This window comes from Phascolarctos cinereus, unplaced genomic scaffold, assembly GCF_003287225.1.
Source record: "Phascolarctos cinereus isolate Bilbo 61053 unplaced genomic scaffold, phaCin_HiC Scaffold_2;HRSCAF=192, whole genome shotgun sequence".
Taxonomy (NCBI): domain Eukaryota; kingdom Metazoa; phylum Chordata; class Mammalia; order Diprotodontia; family Phascolarctidae; genus Phascolarctos; species Phascolarctos cinereus.
Genome location: NW_027555625.1, coordinates 262,510,261 through 262,528,555, shown reverse-complemented (window position 1 = coordinate 262,528,555; position 18,295 = coordinate 262,510,261). Strand labels below are relative to the sequence as shown.

Here is an 18,295-nt window from a genome sequence, read left to right as displayed (position 1 = left end):
ACATTTATTTCCTAATCTCATTTCATGACTATATGGTCACACTAGATACAACAAATGCCATTATTTTATTTTGATGTTTGTTTCCAAAAATCAAAACATTTTCAAATACAACTAAGATATAAAATACAGCATAAAATGAGATTTATATCTATTCTTTCCCACATGAAGCAAAAAAAAAAAAAACAACTTCAGAACACTTTTGCCAAAGCCAATTGTTGGTAAATACAAGTTTCTGTCCCTGCCCCAGACTCTGGACCACTAAAATCATGGGGTGGAAAAGAGAAGCAGCAGAGCCAAAGGGATGCTGTGATCATGGGGAAGGTTCACTGAAGGCAGCACTGTTTCAGGTGCTCAAGTCAGCCCCACTTCTCCACCAGTAAAAAGCCAGTCTGTGGAAGAGTAGGCCTAAAGGAAACAGGCTGCCTTGGTGAAGATGTTGCTTACAAAGAAAAATCTAACTTGTGAGTAGCAGTTGATGGGCTTGCTGTGCTAGATGGCATTAGTAAGAGGGGAATGAACAGGACCTAGAACCAAAACAACTGCCTTTCTTTGGCTAAAACACTGTTTACAAACCACCCTTTCTTAAATGAGTATCTCGATAATCAAGAGAATATTGAACTTATTAGTTTAATCTTACAAATACTTGAGGAAACAGGGAGGAGGTCACTGTTTTGCTAGCTGGCTTGGTAGGGACAAAATCCTCCCAACTACACCGTGGGTCTGGCGTGCAGTGAGAGACTAGAGAGGAAAACTGTCAGAGACTGACATAATACTTTGAGAAATAGCAAGCAGAAATTCTACCCCTTCTCCTTAGGTACAAGTAATTAGAAAAAAGTTTCCATTCTTCATCCTTTGCAATTTCCAATTGTCTAAAACAGTCCCATTAATAAGTAGAAGGGAGAGGCATAAATAAAGTGTAGACTTGGGAGTCTTGGACCAAAGATAGTTGACAGGCCCTGCCTTATACACCTGCATTACAGGGAAGGGCTTATAGTAGGAAAAGAACTACTATCTGAAAAAGTTCAGGATGCTATGATCCTGGAAGCTCCCAAGTGGAACTAAATTTCCAGTATTAAATATCCCCTCAAGATCAAAAAGGAGCCACTTAGCCCACTGTCACCAGAGTAACATCAATTTGGCTGCACAGAAAGGATCTAAGGAATGGGGGAGGCACTGCAAGAGAGGTTTTAACTATCCCTCTGTAGCTTTATACTACAATATAAAACAGGGATTTTAAATATAGGATTGCAACAACTAATATACTGCCCCCCCAAAAAGAGAAACACAGCATAAGGCAATGTTAGAAAACTTTAAATACAGGATCAAGATCAAATCAGTAAGGCATCACACTTTTTTAAAAATTCAATTTGGCTGTATACAGTGTAGCAAAAGGAAAAAAAATCAAAAATTGAACAACAAAGCAACAGCCTCCTGAAATGGTAGACCCTGGGATAAAACCCAGTTCCTGGCCATAGCCTGGGAAAAATCCCTTAACAAAAGGAAAAGTCTGGTGATGGGAGCTGCTTAAAACCCATTCAGAACCCCAAACAGGGCTTCACAGTATGCTAAGATCTTGTTCTGTGAGAAAAGAATGGGAGGCATTGGTTTGAAAGCCTAACTTTCCCCCACCTCCAAATGGTGCTAGGAGGAAAGCTTTTAGAAAAAGCCACTATCATCCTACCTGAGATGCTACATTCCAATAGCACCCTCAACCTACCACGTCAAATGTATCAATGAGGTCTGGTTCACTGCCCATGAACCCATTGGGGGCAACTGCCCTGCTCTTATATTCCAAAAGGCCATGGTGCCTTACTGCAGTCAATGCCTAAAACAAAGTCTTCAACAGGCTCTCTTTCACTATCTTAAGCCACCAAAGCTAAATCAGTGCAACTTTAGTGATGTGGGGGAAACACTGTCTGTACAAGACTTAGACCAGTCCAAAGAGCTGTGCTGATGTGTCTTTTTGCTACCCTTTACATGGCTGCCTAATGGGGGCCCCACTGTGTCAGTTCTAGTAGAGTGTTAATACTGTATTTCTTTGGGCTTCTGTTTGTCTTATTTTAAATCACTTTTCCTACAAAACGTGAAAAATAATATTAAAGCCACTATAGGAGAGAATTGTTTTTTATAAGGAAGTTTTAAAATAATGTAATGTTTGGCCAGGGCATCTCAAATCAGTTAGTACTAGCTAAAAATGTAAACAAAAAAACAGAGACCACCACATTGAATGATACAGTTGTGTATCTGCTCACAGTACAACTTGAAGGTTCATCTCTCCTCCCCCCCCCAAAAAAAAAAAAAAAACATAAACAAAGGCCAGGATCAGCCAAGCTGCCCATGCAGATGAATTTCAAGAGCCCTTGGCTAAAGGGTGATATATTAACTGTTCAGGCTGGTCAGCCTAAAAAAAAAACACTAAAATTTGGGACTGAGCATGCCTCCAAAGCAGATTTAACCATCAATTTCAGATTGTGTCACTGTAAATAAAGTTCTCAAAACATCTGTGCCTTTACCAGGGGAAGGGAGTCAGGTACGCAAATGCTGGCAGTTTTGTTGAATCCACACTGTCCTTGATAGCCACCGGTTTTTCACAGGGCAGGGACATAGGGGGCTGTTACCACTCCTTCTTCTTCTCATCCATGGAGACACCACCAGGGCCCAAGGCAACCACAAGAAGCAAGCCTCCAATCACTGACATGGTTTGGAAGAAGTCATACTTGAGGAAGTCATGCATGGGCTTATAGACTGGGACGGTCCAGAAAGCGTTGAAATAGACATTGATGCCAAACAACCAGATGACCAGAGTCAAGGCAGCTAGCTTGGTTTTGAAACCAATGGCCACTAAAATGATCAAAGCAGTGCCCACGATGTTCTGAAGAATCTGTATTGGTTCAAAATAAAGAAAATTTAAGATGAATGTAGGGGAGAGAGTCATGGAATCTTAAAGGCTACCTGCTCCAACTCACATCTCAGAAAGAATCGCCTCTATGATACACGTAGTTGGTCACCTAGCCCTTGCCTGATGGTTTGTGATGTTATGTTTAAAGTAGGTATTAAATACCCTGTCAAGGTGGAGGGGTCTGCTGCAGAAGCAATCAAACATAATATGGTTAATGCTTGTTATCTAGCAAGAGAACAAGGGTTTCTACCAAATACAATATACGATGAGAACTTTCAAGATGAAAGAATAAATGAACTAGACAGAAAAGACAAAAGCAGGACCTGAACACTTCTATGAATAAAGGGGAAAAAAGCCCCTAGAGGCAGTAAGAAATACCAGCTGGAAGACTTCATAAAGGCTAATTCTTCTACCTGTCCACTTAATCCCATTCTTTTTTGCCTCCTCCGAGATCTTACTTCAGCTATCACCTTGTTTCATGCATCTTCCATTCGTTGCTCTTCATGGGCTCTTCTCCATCTGCCTACAGACATGCTCAGGTCTCACTAATCCTAAAAGTCTTCCCTTATCCTAATAGTCTACCCAGTTACTCTTTTCCCCATATCTTCTTCCACTTTCCTGCTAGCTAAACTATACCAATGTCGGGATCTCCACCACTCTACCAAGACTGCTTTTTCACAAGGTGACTGGCCTACTTATCACCAAGCCTAGTGACCAAGGCTATTTTTGACCCATCTGGCTGACCATTTATGCCTACTAGATAACTCTCTCCTTTCTTGGATTCACTACACTACTTTGGCTCTCTTATTATCTCTCCATTCTTCTCTTTCCTTCATTCACTCCTTCTGACTTCTCTACTTGGCTATAATCCTAAGGATTTTCCCTTGACACTCTCCTCTCTCACCTGTGGCAATCTTAATCATCTCTCTCTCTCTTTTTTCGGTGAGGCAATAGGGGTGAAGAGGCTGAATTTGAACTCAGGTCCTCCTGACTCCAGGGCCGGTGCTCTATCCACTGCACCATCTAGCTGCTCCTTAATCATCTCTATTTGATAACTCCTCTGTATTTAGTTCTAACATCTCTAAGCCCCATACCTGCTCCTCTTGCTATTTTATGGGAGGGATATCTCTGTCTACAAGTCTACAGTTTGAAACCAAATGTCACTTTCCTCTAAGGTTCTTCTTCCTTCTAATGTCACTAGTCTTCCAAGTTTATAACCTCAGGTTGACCTCTGACTCCTCTTTCACTTCCCTGTCTAATCAGATACCAAGTTCTACAAATTCTATTTCTGTAATACTTTGCACCCTTCACTCTCAAGGACCTTCCTATACTCACTTGTTAGCATTTTAGCATGGGTCTTCATTACCAAGAGCAACAGTCTAACAGCTCTTCCTGCTACCACACTTTCCCTAGCCCGATCCATCCTTAACATCAAAATAATCATTCTAACACATTCTCATTGTAATTCTAATCATGTCACTCCTCTGCTCAAAATTTTAAGTCCCTGATACTGTCTGTCAAGTAAAATTCAAAGTCCTTAGTCCCACATTCAAGGCCCTCCACAATGTGATACCATTTTACTCTTCCAGCCTTACCCCGTATCATTAAATGCAGCCCATTCCACTGCTCCTAGCCAAACTGATCTACTCTGTTCCCCAAAATGTGCCCTATACCTCCAATGTCTTTGCTCACAATGATCCCCACAAACGGAATGCTCGCTCTCCTCTACTTTTTTTGCTCATCCTTTAAAGACAAATTCAAAATATCACTTCTTCCACAAAGCCTTCTTGGATTACCTTGGGCAGCAATAACTCTCAGGTGTCACTCAACACTGTATATTATACCCCTCTAATACACATTTGTGCTAGAACCCCCAAGCCAGTAAGCTCAGTATCTGATCTAAACCTTGTATTTATGCCAGCATCAACACAATGCCTCACCCAATATCATTACAAGTTGCCTTCACACCCATGCTTCAGACTATTTGAATGCCTATCAAAAATATGTGACACTGTCTTCCCTGTACCAATCTTCCCCATTAATTATCTGCAGGCTTCACAGAAATGAAAAGTAGTGCTTTATAAAAGAAAAATCAGAGTTATATGTCTCGGGTCTCATTCAACTAAAGATTCTGATATCTGCCTAAATTATGTGTATTCTTCCCTGCCTCATTAAAAAAAAAAAACCATACATACACACATTTACATTTTTAGTGAAGACTCCCTAGGAGCCAACTCCAAAGACAAGGCAAATGCTTAACTTTGCTCCTACAGGAAAGGCAGTCCACTATAGTAGCTGCACCAAGTGCTCAAACCAAGTGCAGGTATCAATTCTTTATGGGCTCAGAAGCTCTACTACCTTCTAGTAGTTGAGACAGACAATATATAGAAGGTAAACCCCCATCCCAATGCTTTGTACCCAGGAAAACAAGTCAGGACCAAGATACCAATGGAAACATCCTGTTTTGAAGAATATAGGCAGATTTTTTTGAGGAAATTAAGCGCACTTACAGAAAAGAAGCTGGCATCAAAGTGAAGAAGGGTCATGAACATCAGGACCAGCAACACCCTCCCACCAAGCTGCATGTACTGTTTGGGTGAGCTCTCTCGCATGGTTGGGACCCCTGCAAACATGCTTTTCCCTTCAGATCGGGACTCAGCCAAGAGCAGCAGCAATCCTCCTCCTAAGGCCAGGTTCCTGGAGAGCAAAGGAGTGGAAACAAAAATATCAAAAACTATTTGCCAAAGATCAAAACTCACTGGGCCTTGAAAAGGCCAACTAATCCTAAACCAGATGGGGAAATCTCTTCATCAGTTCAGGGGCTGTAACTCTTTTTCTTCTCTTTAGCTCTCTAAGTAGGCAGAGAGCACTGGGTCTGCTGTCAGGAAGACCTGAGCTCAAATCTGGCTTCAGATACTTACTAGCTATGTGACCTAGGCAAGTCACTTAACCTTTCTGTGCTTCAGTTTTCTCAACTATAAAATAAGGATAATAACCCTTACTTGAAGAGCTGTTGTGAGAATCAAATTAGATTATATTATTAAGTGCTCAGCACAGCGTCTGGAGCATAGTAGACGTTTAATAAATGTTTCCCTCTTCCCTACATGATCAAAGATGAGCAAACCATCAAAGTTGCTGCATAACCAAAAGTCCCTACAAGCTACACCATCCTAGATGAGGCATCACAGCCCTCTATTAACAAACAATGGTAGTTAGTCTGAGAGGTCTGCACAGTACAGTAGAAAGATCATGGAAATAAAACACCTGGGTTCTAAACTGAGTTCTGATACTAACTCACTGAGGGATCCAGAACACATTTCTTTGAAATCTTAGCTTCCACAGGTATTAAGTGAGAAAACTGAACCAAGCGATGCTTTAAGCCCCTTCCAGCTCTAACATTCTATGTGCTGGTACTGATATACCTTTGCCTGAGTCTGTCTAGAAGTCTTGTCTGTAAGTGGCACTGATGAGATTAGGCCATCTGTCCTGGGAAAGGGAGTCTATTTCTACCATTTCACTCTAAGCTCTTAGAGTACTTGACTGTAGGGACACCAAAAAAGCAACCAACCTTTGTCCATCTTAACAATCACAATGAACATACCTCATCAAAAATTTGAGGTCCCATAAAATGCTGTACGCAATCGTCTGTTGAAGAAAACCAAGAATGAGTAGTATTAGTCTTGGGATTCTCAAACTCTTGTTTGTCTATCACCCCAGAAGAACTATTCAAATTACTTTTACAAGACACCAGAATTTGTTTAATGGAATACAGAGGATGTCTGTAATTACCATGCTTTGGCTTAAAGACATAACTGCATATTGGCTCTGGTGATTTATAGTGTCATTACATAAGACAGTTAAAGAAACAAGTATTCTCGATGCAGTTAAATGTCAAGAAAATTTGGCCTATAAATTCACCTCAATGTTACCCATGTGGCAACTGAAATTTAGCAAAATGGAAAAAGAGAAAAAGTGCATAAGCGAGTACCCAGGCATTTGAGAAGTATTTTAAGAGAAAGAATTCAAAGGCCCTTTTCAGCTAACTGGGCTATTTTAATGCTGTTTCTAGAAAAATCTTATGCATCTTCAGAGGGGGAGGGGTGACTAGCAGTCAAATAGCAAATTTGTGGGTGACAGCCAGACATCAAAAATAGTTTTTCAAAAAGCCTTACTGCACTAGACCACAAAAGGCAAGATGAAGATTCCAACTTACCTGTAATGCTATAATTCCAAAGAGTCCAAAGCAGGCATACTGTACAAAGTTTCTGCTCAATACCAAGATACAGCCAGCTGAGAAGTGAGATGGGAGGGTAAGAATTAATGACTACTAAGAAAATAAGTAACTAACATTTTCAAGAGGTTCTGCAATTTTTCCTTATAATTATGGCAGAAAAACACCTCCCCGCAAGTAAAAACAACCACTAGGAGCTTTTAGTATTGTAAAAATAAGATAGCACCAAGGATGAGTTCATGGGATCTTAGTTATTAAGCATGCTGGTCCAAATAGGGGACCACACGCAGGCTTACAGAACGAATAATTTCAAAAGGCCAATTATCTAGTAATAAACATTGCCAACTACTTCACTATGTAGAACTTTAACTTCCTCCATGATAAATTTCTTTATTTCTTTGCCTGATAAACTTAATCTATATTTGTATCCCTATAGCACAATATATTCCTCATCTTTTGACAATTAAATTATATATATATGGCTAGCTATTTCACCTGGTCTATCCAATCCTTAAAGCTAAGCTCTCCCTAGAGCTGGGCCAGGGCCTAATTCTTCTTTTGTATTTTCTACAGTGCCAACACAGACTTATGTGTTTGCTAATAATGAAGAAATTTTATAGAGAACAGAAGCCTTTAAAGCCCCAGGAACTCAATATGATCTCTACTTTCTGACTGTGATGGAGTTCCAATACAATATAAATGAAAGGACAAAAACACCCACTTTTCCCTACTAACTTCATTAGCCCAACAACCAAGTGTGAAACCTAAGCAGATCTTTCTATCCACTTACTCAATTGCCCAAGCAAGTTTAGGAACACAAAGATGGAGGCGAGGATATAGCCACAGTTCCAGGTTGCATCAATATAGTCTCTCTGTTCACTCCACTGGAACCACATTCGGATGCCATCTTCCAGGAAGGTGCTAATAAGACACAGGCGTGCCACATGCGGGAGGTACTGCTTCGTGACTCGAAGAAACTATTGAGACAACAAAAACCAAGACAGTGAAAGACTAGTAACGGAGAAGCTGGGAACCCCAAACTGCCAGCCAAAGACATGCATGTCCTCCAGCTAAGGATAAGCGAGCATTCATCTGTTATATTCTTTATTAGTTTCTTAACAGTAGTCATTTTACAAGCACTTCAACTGTTAGTTCTTATTTCAGTGAGCAATTCTGTAAGAGTCGATCTACCTATATACGGAAATGAATGACTGTACTACAAACACAGAGCAGGGGCAAGCTCTGCTGAAAGCCTTTCCCATCTGCCTTTGAGAATGACCCACTCCCTCAGTTCTAGCAACTCAATCTAGGCGGTGATTAAAGAACTTCAACTGCATGGCCATAAGACAGTAAGTACAGCTTTGGTTGTACAAAGAAACAATCTAATTACATCCAATGTAATTGTTAATATGCTGAGATCTTCACAATATCGACTTCTGAGGGAGGCTACATGAATTCCTAACTCTGGGGAAACTGAATTAGAGGAACCCAGGCCACTGGCTGAGTCCACCAGAAATTCTGATGGAATGATTTGCTCTCTTACTCCATTCCAAATCTCAGGTGCAACAATAACAAAACCCTGATACCAAAGAGAACTACTCGGTAGTCTACTAATCAAGACAGATATTCCTAAAGGATCTAAAGTTAAAAGGGTCTGTGTAGGTTATCTTGTGTCATCTGCTATATACTTGAGTGAAAATGTGAACATGAGATTTTTTAAGGACTATAAACATGATGTTTAATACTTGGAAATGTTATAATAAAAACAAAACCACTATGACACTCTACTGATGACCTCCTACATCAGAGAAAGTTTTGTTGCTGCTGTTTTGTGTTTTTTAATAAGATAGGAGGGTGAATTAGTAAAATAACTGGCAGGTGCCACAAAGGAAAAAGATGATTATGATTGCCTTTGGTGCCATGCTCATATGAGCATTTGCGCTGTGAGACACGTGTACACTGTAAAATAGCATGCAAAGCTGACATTACATACACAACAACACACACACTTCTCTTACTATCATGTTTAAGATCCAAATCAAAGAGAGGATAGGAGGTGTAGACGGGGATACCCAACATAATAGAGGTCAAAAAGAGACAGTGGGATAACTACCCATATAAGTGATTTGGCAGAAAGCAACACAAGGGATATGCCAAGTAGTTTGAGTCTAAAGGGTGGGTACCTGCAAACAAACTCAAGTATTCTCTTCCAGGACTAATACCACTGTTGGAATAGTGGGGAACGTGGAAAGAGGAACTTCTTTTATGTGACTTCCTAGACACCAAGGTGTATGAAGTCCTAGAAGTGTCAAACCAAAACAGCTGAACAGGAGCCTCTGGTAATGTGTCTAGCTAACAACAAATTAAGTGAAGACTTCTTTCCTAACCAATACTAAAGATAAGCCTCGCCCTTCTACCACAAAAGGTATCATGGGAGATTTTCTCATTCTTGTGGAAGGAAAATGGATAAAAGAGATGAAAAAGAAGAATCCATAGGGAATAGACGTGCTGCCAGTCAACTTCCCTCAAAACTACTGACGTATCCCACAACTAAAAGTTTGAAGCACTAACTTAAGATCTTACAGGAGTTTTTGCAAAATCTGTTCCATTATTTAGATTCCAAGTTATGCTATTTTTTAAAAAATAGGAGAAAAGGGAGGAAAAAGACATCATAAAATATGACAAGAGGCTGACAGCCTATGACTCTAAATTGACTCTGTAATATAGTCATCATATAAATACACTCACAAAATCTAGTAGCAGACTGAACAGGAGGTATGATAACATTTGAAATTATATACACTTTTTAGTTTCCATCTAATGCCCCAAACACTCAACAAATGCTCAGCAACAGCCTGATCAGCTTCAATCAAGGGAGAACATAAAAGGCGTAACAGGTTGGAGATGTGGGTACGGAGGGGGTTACAAGTTCCCATTTTAGTATTAATGACCTTTTCACTGAGTTAAGAAGCACCAAGCATATGGTACATGGAGATAGCTTACTGTCTGAAAGTTGTAAAACAAAACAAAACTTTCTCTCTCTTAAAAAGATGTTCAGGGAAGACCTTAACAGGAGGGCCCCACAAATCATTCAGAAATAACTATAAAGACCTGACATTTCCACAGAGCAAAGACAGCAAATATAGGCAAGACATATAAGTTAAGAGGCTTTAATATAACCCTAGAAAGCATAATTATAAAAAAAGTTTTGGCTTGATTATATACTAGACATGTCTACTACTGACATGTTTACACATCCACCAGGTTAAGAGTTGTTTGCCTACTCAGTAAACAAGCAATACAGCAAGGATTTATAATCCAGGCTGCCCTTAGCTAAAGGGAATCTATTCTAATACAGCAAACAACAAAATTCTCAACACTCACAGAGGGCAGGCAGGCTGCCTTCCTTGACTTCTCTGCTTTGTCTCAATATAAGCGTCTAACAACGTTAGCAATAAAAAATTCCAAACAAAAGGCAATGTCATTCAGATTAATTGCAGTGACCAATTTTAGTCCTGGAGAACAGATGATTAAAGGCGTTTCTTGGTAGAAGTCTGAGGGACTACAGATACAAACTGCTGAATACATTGTCAGGTATGACTGCTTTTGTCAGTTTTGCTGAATTGTTTTGCTTTGCTACAAAGAGAGACATTAGGAAATTACTAATACAAAAAAAATCAATAAAACAAAAAAATCCTCATTCAAAATAATAACTTGGGTGTTTAGGTCAAGGACATTAAGATAGAAATTGGACATTGTTCCTTCCCTCATGTAAAGTTATATACTATACCCCCCTAAAAAAAAATCTCACTGACCCTGCCTGTCTTAGAAAAATTTTTTTTGAAATTTTAAATCCTACAAGCCCAAATTAAAAAAGTCAAAAGATTATCTTAGAAGGAAGCACTGATAAAGTCTACTAGGTTGCTATAAGTCCCCAGTGTAAACAAGCTGAGTCAGGGTACTGTAGTAAAAAGAATACTGGCCAAGGAGGTAAGTTCTAAATCCAACTCTGATGCTAACTGGCTGTGAAATTTTGAGCAAGTCACCTCTCTGAGTCATTTTCCTTACCTGTATATAAAAGAGCTGAGCTATATATTCTCTAAGTACCCCTTCAATTCTAACATTCTGATAGACATCTACATTTAGGGACAATTTAAGTTAGGCTACAGATGAATTCAGACACATAGTTCTTTTTCTGTTCTGAGCAGAAGGTTGAAATTTTATTCAATAAAAGATAGAAGCATCTTTTCTGGTCCTACACCTTACCTTTGTTTTACAGGCTGCTGGGGCCAAAGAACTCATCACCTCATGGAAAACCTGATGATGATGCTACTATTTGACTACAAATCCCACAACCCTTCAGTCTCCAAAGAACCAAAACCCCAGGCGACCCAAAGAGCAATGGTAGGCCCAAGTTAAGTTGCAGAATATCACCAGTGATGAACTGCATGCAAGAAACAGAAAAAAGATATCACCCAGGAAACTGGACAGTCATGTATCAAAAGACAGACAGCCCAAGTATCCACAGAATATTAAATGGCTATAAGGATTTAAAGGTCCTCCAGTTCACTTGTTAGATACTTACGTCAGCTAGTCAGTCAATAAACATTTATTAAGCATCTGCCATGCACTGTACTTAAGGGAGGATATGAACAAGAACACAAGATGAAAAGGTGTAGATGATTTGCAGAATGCACCCTTAAATGAAATATCCTCATTGTGAAGATTACCAATTCACTAAGTATTACGTTACTCTTTGCTTTAGGAACAACTTCTTAACTAAGTCTTAGGATATCTTGAACTAGAGTCACTTCCTTTGCTAAGGGGAGTCCCAGATCCAGTCATCAAATCAGTCACTGATGACAGCATGAGCTGATAAGTAAAAAAAAGTTGAACAAGGCTACATTACTGTCACTCAAACCTACCATGAGCATACAGCACAAGATGTATCAAGCACGTTACAACACCCAACCCACCAAATGCTAACATGCAGCACAAACACCGTAAGCACAAGGCTACAAAATCAGGCTGACGCTCAACAGAAAAATGTGAAGGGAAAACGAGGTCTGAAACTAACCGAAGAGATCTTGAAAGGAAGGAAGAGAGATAACACAATTAGTTAACCATCACAGGGCAAGACTTTCATTAAAAGTTTCCAAGAACCTTACAACCAAGTAACCTATACACGCAGAAAAGACAGTATTCTTAAAAATTAGGAAAACGAGATTTGTTTAAATAAGGCACATTGGTGTACGTTTGTTTGTTTGTGGGGGAGGGTAGGTATGACAAGTTGCAGGGAAATACATCAAAAGGGATTGTAAAGAGAGTCATGTTTCTATCCAACATACTGAAGATAAGGTAAATGTTTATAGCAAAAGGAAAAGATGAAATTGAAGGAAGCCTCAAATTCTAGTATTAATCACATCTTCATCCAAAATGTGACAAGTTAGTTACCTTTTAGTCATTAAAGTCTGGGAATCTCCCTGCAAAGGGGGTATATACACACAAACAAAAATCCACAAAGCCTAGAAAATTAAAGCCTATGGCAAAAAAAAAAAAATGTTGAGTCAGGATTGGCCCAGGCAGGTGACTCATACAAATCTTGCCAACACAACTCCAGGGTTTCCCTGGGAAGTCTCCCAGCTGAACACCACTCAGCAGGTTTGTGCTAGACCAGAATGCAATTAGAGGTGATCTAGTAGCAATAGTTGGAGGCAATAGTTTAGTTTTTTTTCTTTAGTAAATGAACCATGACTATTTGTGAAATAGCCTAACAGTGGAAAACTAACTACAGAAAGAACATAGAAGAGAGCATTATTGTAACTATTTCATTTTCTACAGAAGCCAAACTATTTGGAAGGTCATAACGGCTCAAGCAAAACAAACAAACTAAAAACTAAAAATAAAAATTCTACTATCTCCAGATCAACAGACAAATAAATCAATGTTATTCACAATCTAATTAGGTTACAAAAGTAGTAAATACAAGTCCCAGGGAAGTTTCTTACAAAGAACTTGGGGGAAAGGGAAAGAAATAAAGAAAAGCAGGTACATACCCCTATAATCAAAAACCTATCAACACAAAATAGAAAATATGGACATTAACACACAACCTAAACTTGCTACTTATACGGATGCATATGCATTACTCACTATGTGAACAGTACCATGCTACTGCCAAGGTTATCCAAGACATCTAATACTTGTCTTAAATACATATAATCAAAATTTGCGCTACTAAGGACATGCTCTTCCTAGCCTAGCTTTCTCAAGGCAAACAGAAAGTTTGATTGAGAAAGGATCATAGAAGCTAATTCTTTACCTCAATAAAACTAATCAGAAGTCATTCATTTATTCATTCATTCCAAAAACACTTAGAAAACATTCTTGTTTATAAGCATCTAAGTGTTTAAAAGGCACATTTCTTTTAAGCCACCCGATAGGTTTTTAATAAGTAGTCACATTTTGAATTATTCTATCAATCACAAAGATGTGTTATGGGCCTCCTGTGTACCAGGTCCTTGGAGTTCTACATTAAAGCCTGTAGCCCCTCAATCCATTCTCTAATGGCTTCTTCCTAAAAGAGCAAAGCTCAAGAACTTTACTACACATTGTAGGAGTAAAAGAATGCTGATGCTGAATTACTGGGTCAATGAGCTCAGCACCAGACACACAAAATTTACCAAGCTGTCTCCTTGGTAATCCACACATTCTGCACAACCATCAAGGGCTAGGTTAATTCAATTATCCCTCTTTTGACTGAATGTACATACTATTTACCAAGGGAAGACAGCACAGCCTAGAGCTAAAACTCTCAGGTAGGACTCCCAGTTGCATCAGACTTAAGAGGTCAAACAAACCTGTTCACTTTCAGGTGCTTCTGTTTCCTTAAGGCAAGGTAAGATAAAATGGATTTGTCCTTATATCATCTATAATGTTAATTCAGCTTTATTTCTCTGCTCACCTCAAATCAGATTAGGGATTTTTTGGCAGTCATTTACACAATCCATCTTAAAAGTCACATTTAGTTTAGCATTCTCTGCTATGTAAGATAAGAAATCTGGGGGGTTGGGGAGGGACAGCAGTCAGTAGGAAACTGTCAGCTGTGCTATAAGTGCTAGAGATGGAAGGTTCTAAGAAAACTAAAGCCACCCACAAAGAAATGTCATTTTGGCATCATTTACATATCTAATGCTTTCCATCTTACCAGAAGCAATAAAAAGCTCCTTCCCTTTATTCTTTAAAAGAGGCACAAACTTGACTCTACTCAACTTATATAAGGTGTTAAAGGACAGTTATAAGGACTCACCTTAAACTAGTGAAGTGACATCAGTTCTCTGTGGACTGAAGATGCTCAAGCACTACTCAGTAATAAACCTATAACACATATTCTAGCCCTGTCCAATATACAATCTACAACAGCCAATATACACTTGGCTACTGTCTTAATCTAATTTACTGCTGACAATTTTTTCTTAATTTCTGCCTCTGAAGGAAAAGGAAGAAAAAGGAAATAAAAAAAGGAATCACATGAGGACCTACTATATTCCCAATGGCTTACTTCATTAAAAGTTTCTTTAAAAAACAGAAAATAAAACAAAAAATATTACATAAAGCAGTAAATTAAATAAAATTTCCTTTTTTTGAGCAGCAGAATGAAAGAGTTTCATCTAGGCAATAGCTAGAAAAGAGACTTTGTTATGAAATGAAATTTCATTTGCAAAACAGTTATTGTACAGGCTGAAAGTTGATGGTACATGGGTCCCATAGCTCTAAAAGGAGCAATTGATACTTGGGAAACAAAATGGTGCCACTAAAAAAGGTATTTTTTCTAACAGATTTGGGGCAAAAATACATGCAATTTAGGCAGAGACCAATTCTTTATGTTAGCATGCATACTTTTCTCCCCCAAAATGATAGTACATAATGAAGGCGAATTATACAAACCTAATAATGAGGATACAAACCCAGGGATGAAGAATGACTGGAAGGTTTCCCCAATTATAAAATTCATACTCCATAACTAATTTGGAAAGCAGAGATACTAATATTAACCCCACAATTAAAATTCCTCCAAGAAAAACTAGCACTTATAGTCTAACCTTGGCTGAATATGCCTAAGGAGAAAAAACTTTAATTAACCCACCTATTTACTACTTTTTACTTTGACAAAACTCAACGCGTTCAGAGGATTTGGGAAAGTTCAAGTAATGAGAATAGGGTTGGGCCAATATCTGCTTACACAGATATTAAACTACTTTTCAATTTGTAAATATATCAGACTACTACTGAATTCAAGTCATTACTGTGCTAATTTTGCCAAATGGGTGATCCTGGCAGCTTTGGCAGCCCTCCCCTTCAGCATCTGATCTTGCTGATCTTGTTTTAAGGACTTTTAACAATTGCTCAATTATCTATTTGTTTCAAGGTTTTCCCAGGAGTGCCACCTGTACACTTCTTGAAAAGGAAGGGAAAAAGGAAGACTGGCCTAGCACACTCTTCAGCAGATACATACAGCAACTGCTTGTTTAAATGGATGAAGTTCAGAGTCCACCCAACACATACAATTAGAGAGACCCTTTCATTCAGAACTCATCTAGCAGAGAGTGGATACTTGTTAGATACTTCAAAAGAGGTGCAAGGCAGGGTTGAGGCCTGGTTTCCCTTTGACTTTGGTTTAAGAGTACAAATCTGATCCCCTATGACCTACAATCCGACTGAACATGTTCTAGATCAAACCTCCTGGGCCTTCCAGAGACATAACCTAAATTCAAAGGAAATGATAAAGGGACAGAACATCTTGCTTACTCTGGAGTCAGATTGCCCCCGACCTTTTAGCCCTTTCCCTAACAGTATCACCTCTAGTCCAGTGGATTTTTTCCCTTCTTGGAAGGCAATGAGATGGGGGAGGACAAAGTACCCAGACAGGCAGTAAGGAGCAGGTAGAAAAGGAGTAGAAGAAGCCATATCCTTAATCCTGAAATGACCAAACCCCAAAGAATCTCAAAGATTTGACTAACCTGCTTAGGAGAGTAGAGTCCGAAGTTGAGCCACCTTATGTACTATCCCATCCCCCAAACCTAAGCCTTTCAGCCTACCTGCTCTGAAGCTGCAGTCCCGTTTCACCAGAGCCCTTTTGCTCAAATAATAGTAGGTTGGAGTACAAGAGTAAAAACCCAGAGAAACTTGGGGAAATGTGGAGGCCTAGCTCCAGTTGCAATTTACTGAGGAAGTGTAAGTTGTTAGGGGAGTACTAAGAAGAGAAAAAAGGCCTTAGAGGCAAAGAACATTACAGTAAGGGACAGGGAGAACTTTATATAAGGGGTTTGAGGCAGAGGCACTATAAACAAGAGATCATTATCCAAAGGGATTAGAGAGACCTTAGGGAAATATTACAGAACAAAAATGTTAGAGACCCTGAGGGAAGGTGGGGGACAGGTGGGGGGGCAACAGAAGGGGTTAGGAAAAAGAACTGGGAGTAAGGGACACATATTAAGGCCTGGGGAAATGAAATAGAAACGAAAGGCTTAGAGACCTGGAGTAAGAATAATATAGAAAAGCTGAGGTCAGGGGGGCATTCTAGAAATGGTTCACAGCTCTGGAGATAATACATAAAGTACAGAAAACACTGGGAACTGAATAGCATTATATAAAGAGGGGGAGGAGAAGGGCAAGACCCAGAATATAAAGGCCTGGGGGGCATGATAAGCATTATTCGAAACCGAGTTGGATCACAGAGAGGGGAGAAATCTCTAGGGAGTAAGGGGGGGGTGCCTCCCAAGAGAGCAGAACTGGTGGTAGAGGCACTGGGGGGCACAATGTAAACCAGGAGGGCTCATAAGTTGGAGAGCAATAGATAGCTGTGAGATGAGGGAGCTCTGTGGACAGGGCAGTGGTACAGTTCTGGGGGCTGGAGGATCAAGGCAGCAGTAGAGAGCCCTGGGGAGGGGCAGCAGTACAGAAGAAGGAGCTCTCTCAGTACAGCATAAAGGGAGTTAGATATTAAAGAAAGCTAACAGGGAGGGGGCAGGAGGGTTTTGGAGGTGGGGGACAAAGCATTAATGGAGGGCAAAACGGTCTGGGGTGAAAGCAGAGATCAGGAAGAGTACAGGAACAAAGTCTGGGGGCACCGCAGAGTTCTGGGGGTGAGGCACACAATATTAAGGGAAGCACAATAGGGAGCTCTGGGGGTGGGGGCAGAGTAGAGAGATCTGGAAGTGGGGGCACAGTAGGCAGCTCTGGGGATAGGGGGAGTACAGTGGGGAGTTCTGGGGTGGAGGCGGAGCAGGGACCTCTGGGGATGGGGGAGTGGTTGGGAGCTCTGGAGTGGGGGCGCAGTACAGAGAAATGGGGGTACAGAAAGAAGTTCTGAGGGTGGGGGGGCAGTGTGTGAGAACACTAAAGAGTTCGGGGGAGAGCAGTGGGAGTTAGGTGGGGGCCCCGGATCGGGGGCCTAGTGAGGAGGGGTCGCGACCTCGGGGGCCCGGATTGGGGCGGGGCCCCGCGGGTTGGGGGAGGCGCGGCCCGGGCCCCCCGACCCCGGACCCCCGGCCCGGGCCCCGCCATCCCTCCCGCCCGGCCCCGCACCTGGTCCGCGAAGTCCTCGGCGGTGCCCATCAGGTCGTTCTGGCCCATGGCGGCGGCGGCGGCGGGAGGGCTCGGCTCCGGCTCGGCTCCGGCTCCCTCCCGTGTGGCGCTGGCGGCGGCTCCTCCCCCTCCCGCTCCCGCTGCGGCCTCCACAGGAAGTGGCCTCGGCCTCCTCGGCGGCGGCGGCGGCGGCGGCTCCTGCTGCTGCCACGTAGGCCAAGCCTTAAAGGGGCCGCAGCTCAGCCCGGCGCCTGGCCTGGGGGAGGGGGCGGCCCTTAAAGGGCCCGCGGCGGACTCGGGCTTCCGCACTAGGCCTGGGCTAGGCCGGAGCGGGTGAGTTGGCGGGGGAGGGTTCTTCCCCCTACTCTTCCAAATATTTAGGCCAAGGAGGGCAGCCCCTTCCTTTCACAGAAACCTCAGCCTAGAGAGGGGAAGTCATTTCCCCAAGGTCACACAACTAGTAAACGGCCAGACGGGAATTCGAAACCAGGTCTTCTGACTCCGTCCGAGTCCAGTACTCTTTCCAGTCTCATCATTCTAGGCCACTCCTCTCTCTTTACAGATGGGGAAACTGAGGC

At 41.2% G+C, this 18,295-nt stretch overlaps 1 protein-coding gene across 1 annotated transcript; it reads right to left on the bottom strand.

Annotated features, from left to right (window-relative positions):
- Positions 1-46: 46 nt before the first annotated feature.
- On the bottom strand, positions 47-17,905 carry SURF4 (surfeit 4). Its single transcript, XM_020981986.2, has 6 exons — positions 17,718-17,905; positions 7,921-8,107; positions 7,113-7,189; positions 6,501-6,544; positions 5,410-5,596; positions 47-2,881 (listed from the first exon to the last, which is right to left on the bottom strand). The coding sequence occupies exons 1-6, from the start codon at positions 17,763-17,765 to the stop codon at positions 2,615-2,617; spliced, it is 810 nt and encodes a 269-aa protein (XP_020837645.1). The 5' UTR covers positions 17,766-17,905; the 3' UTR covers positions 47-2,614.
- Positions 17,906-18,295: the final 390 nt, after the last annotated feature.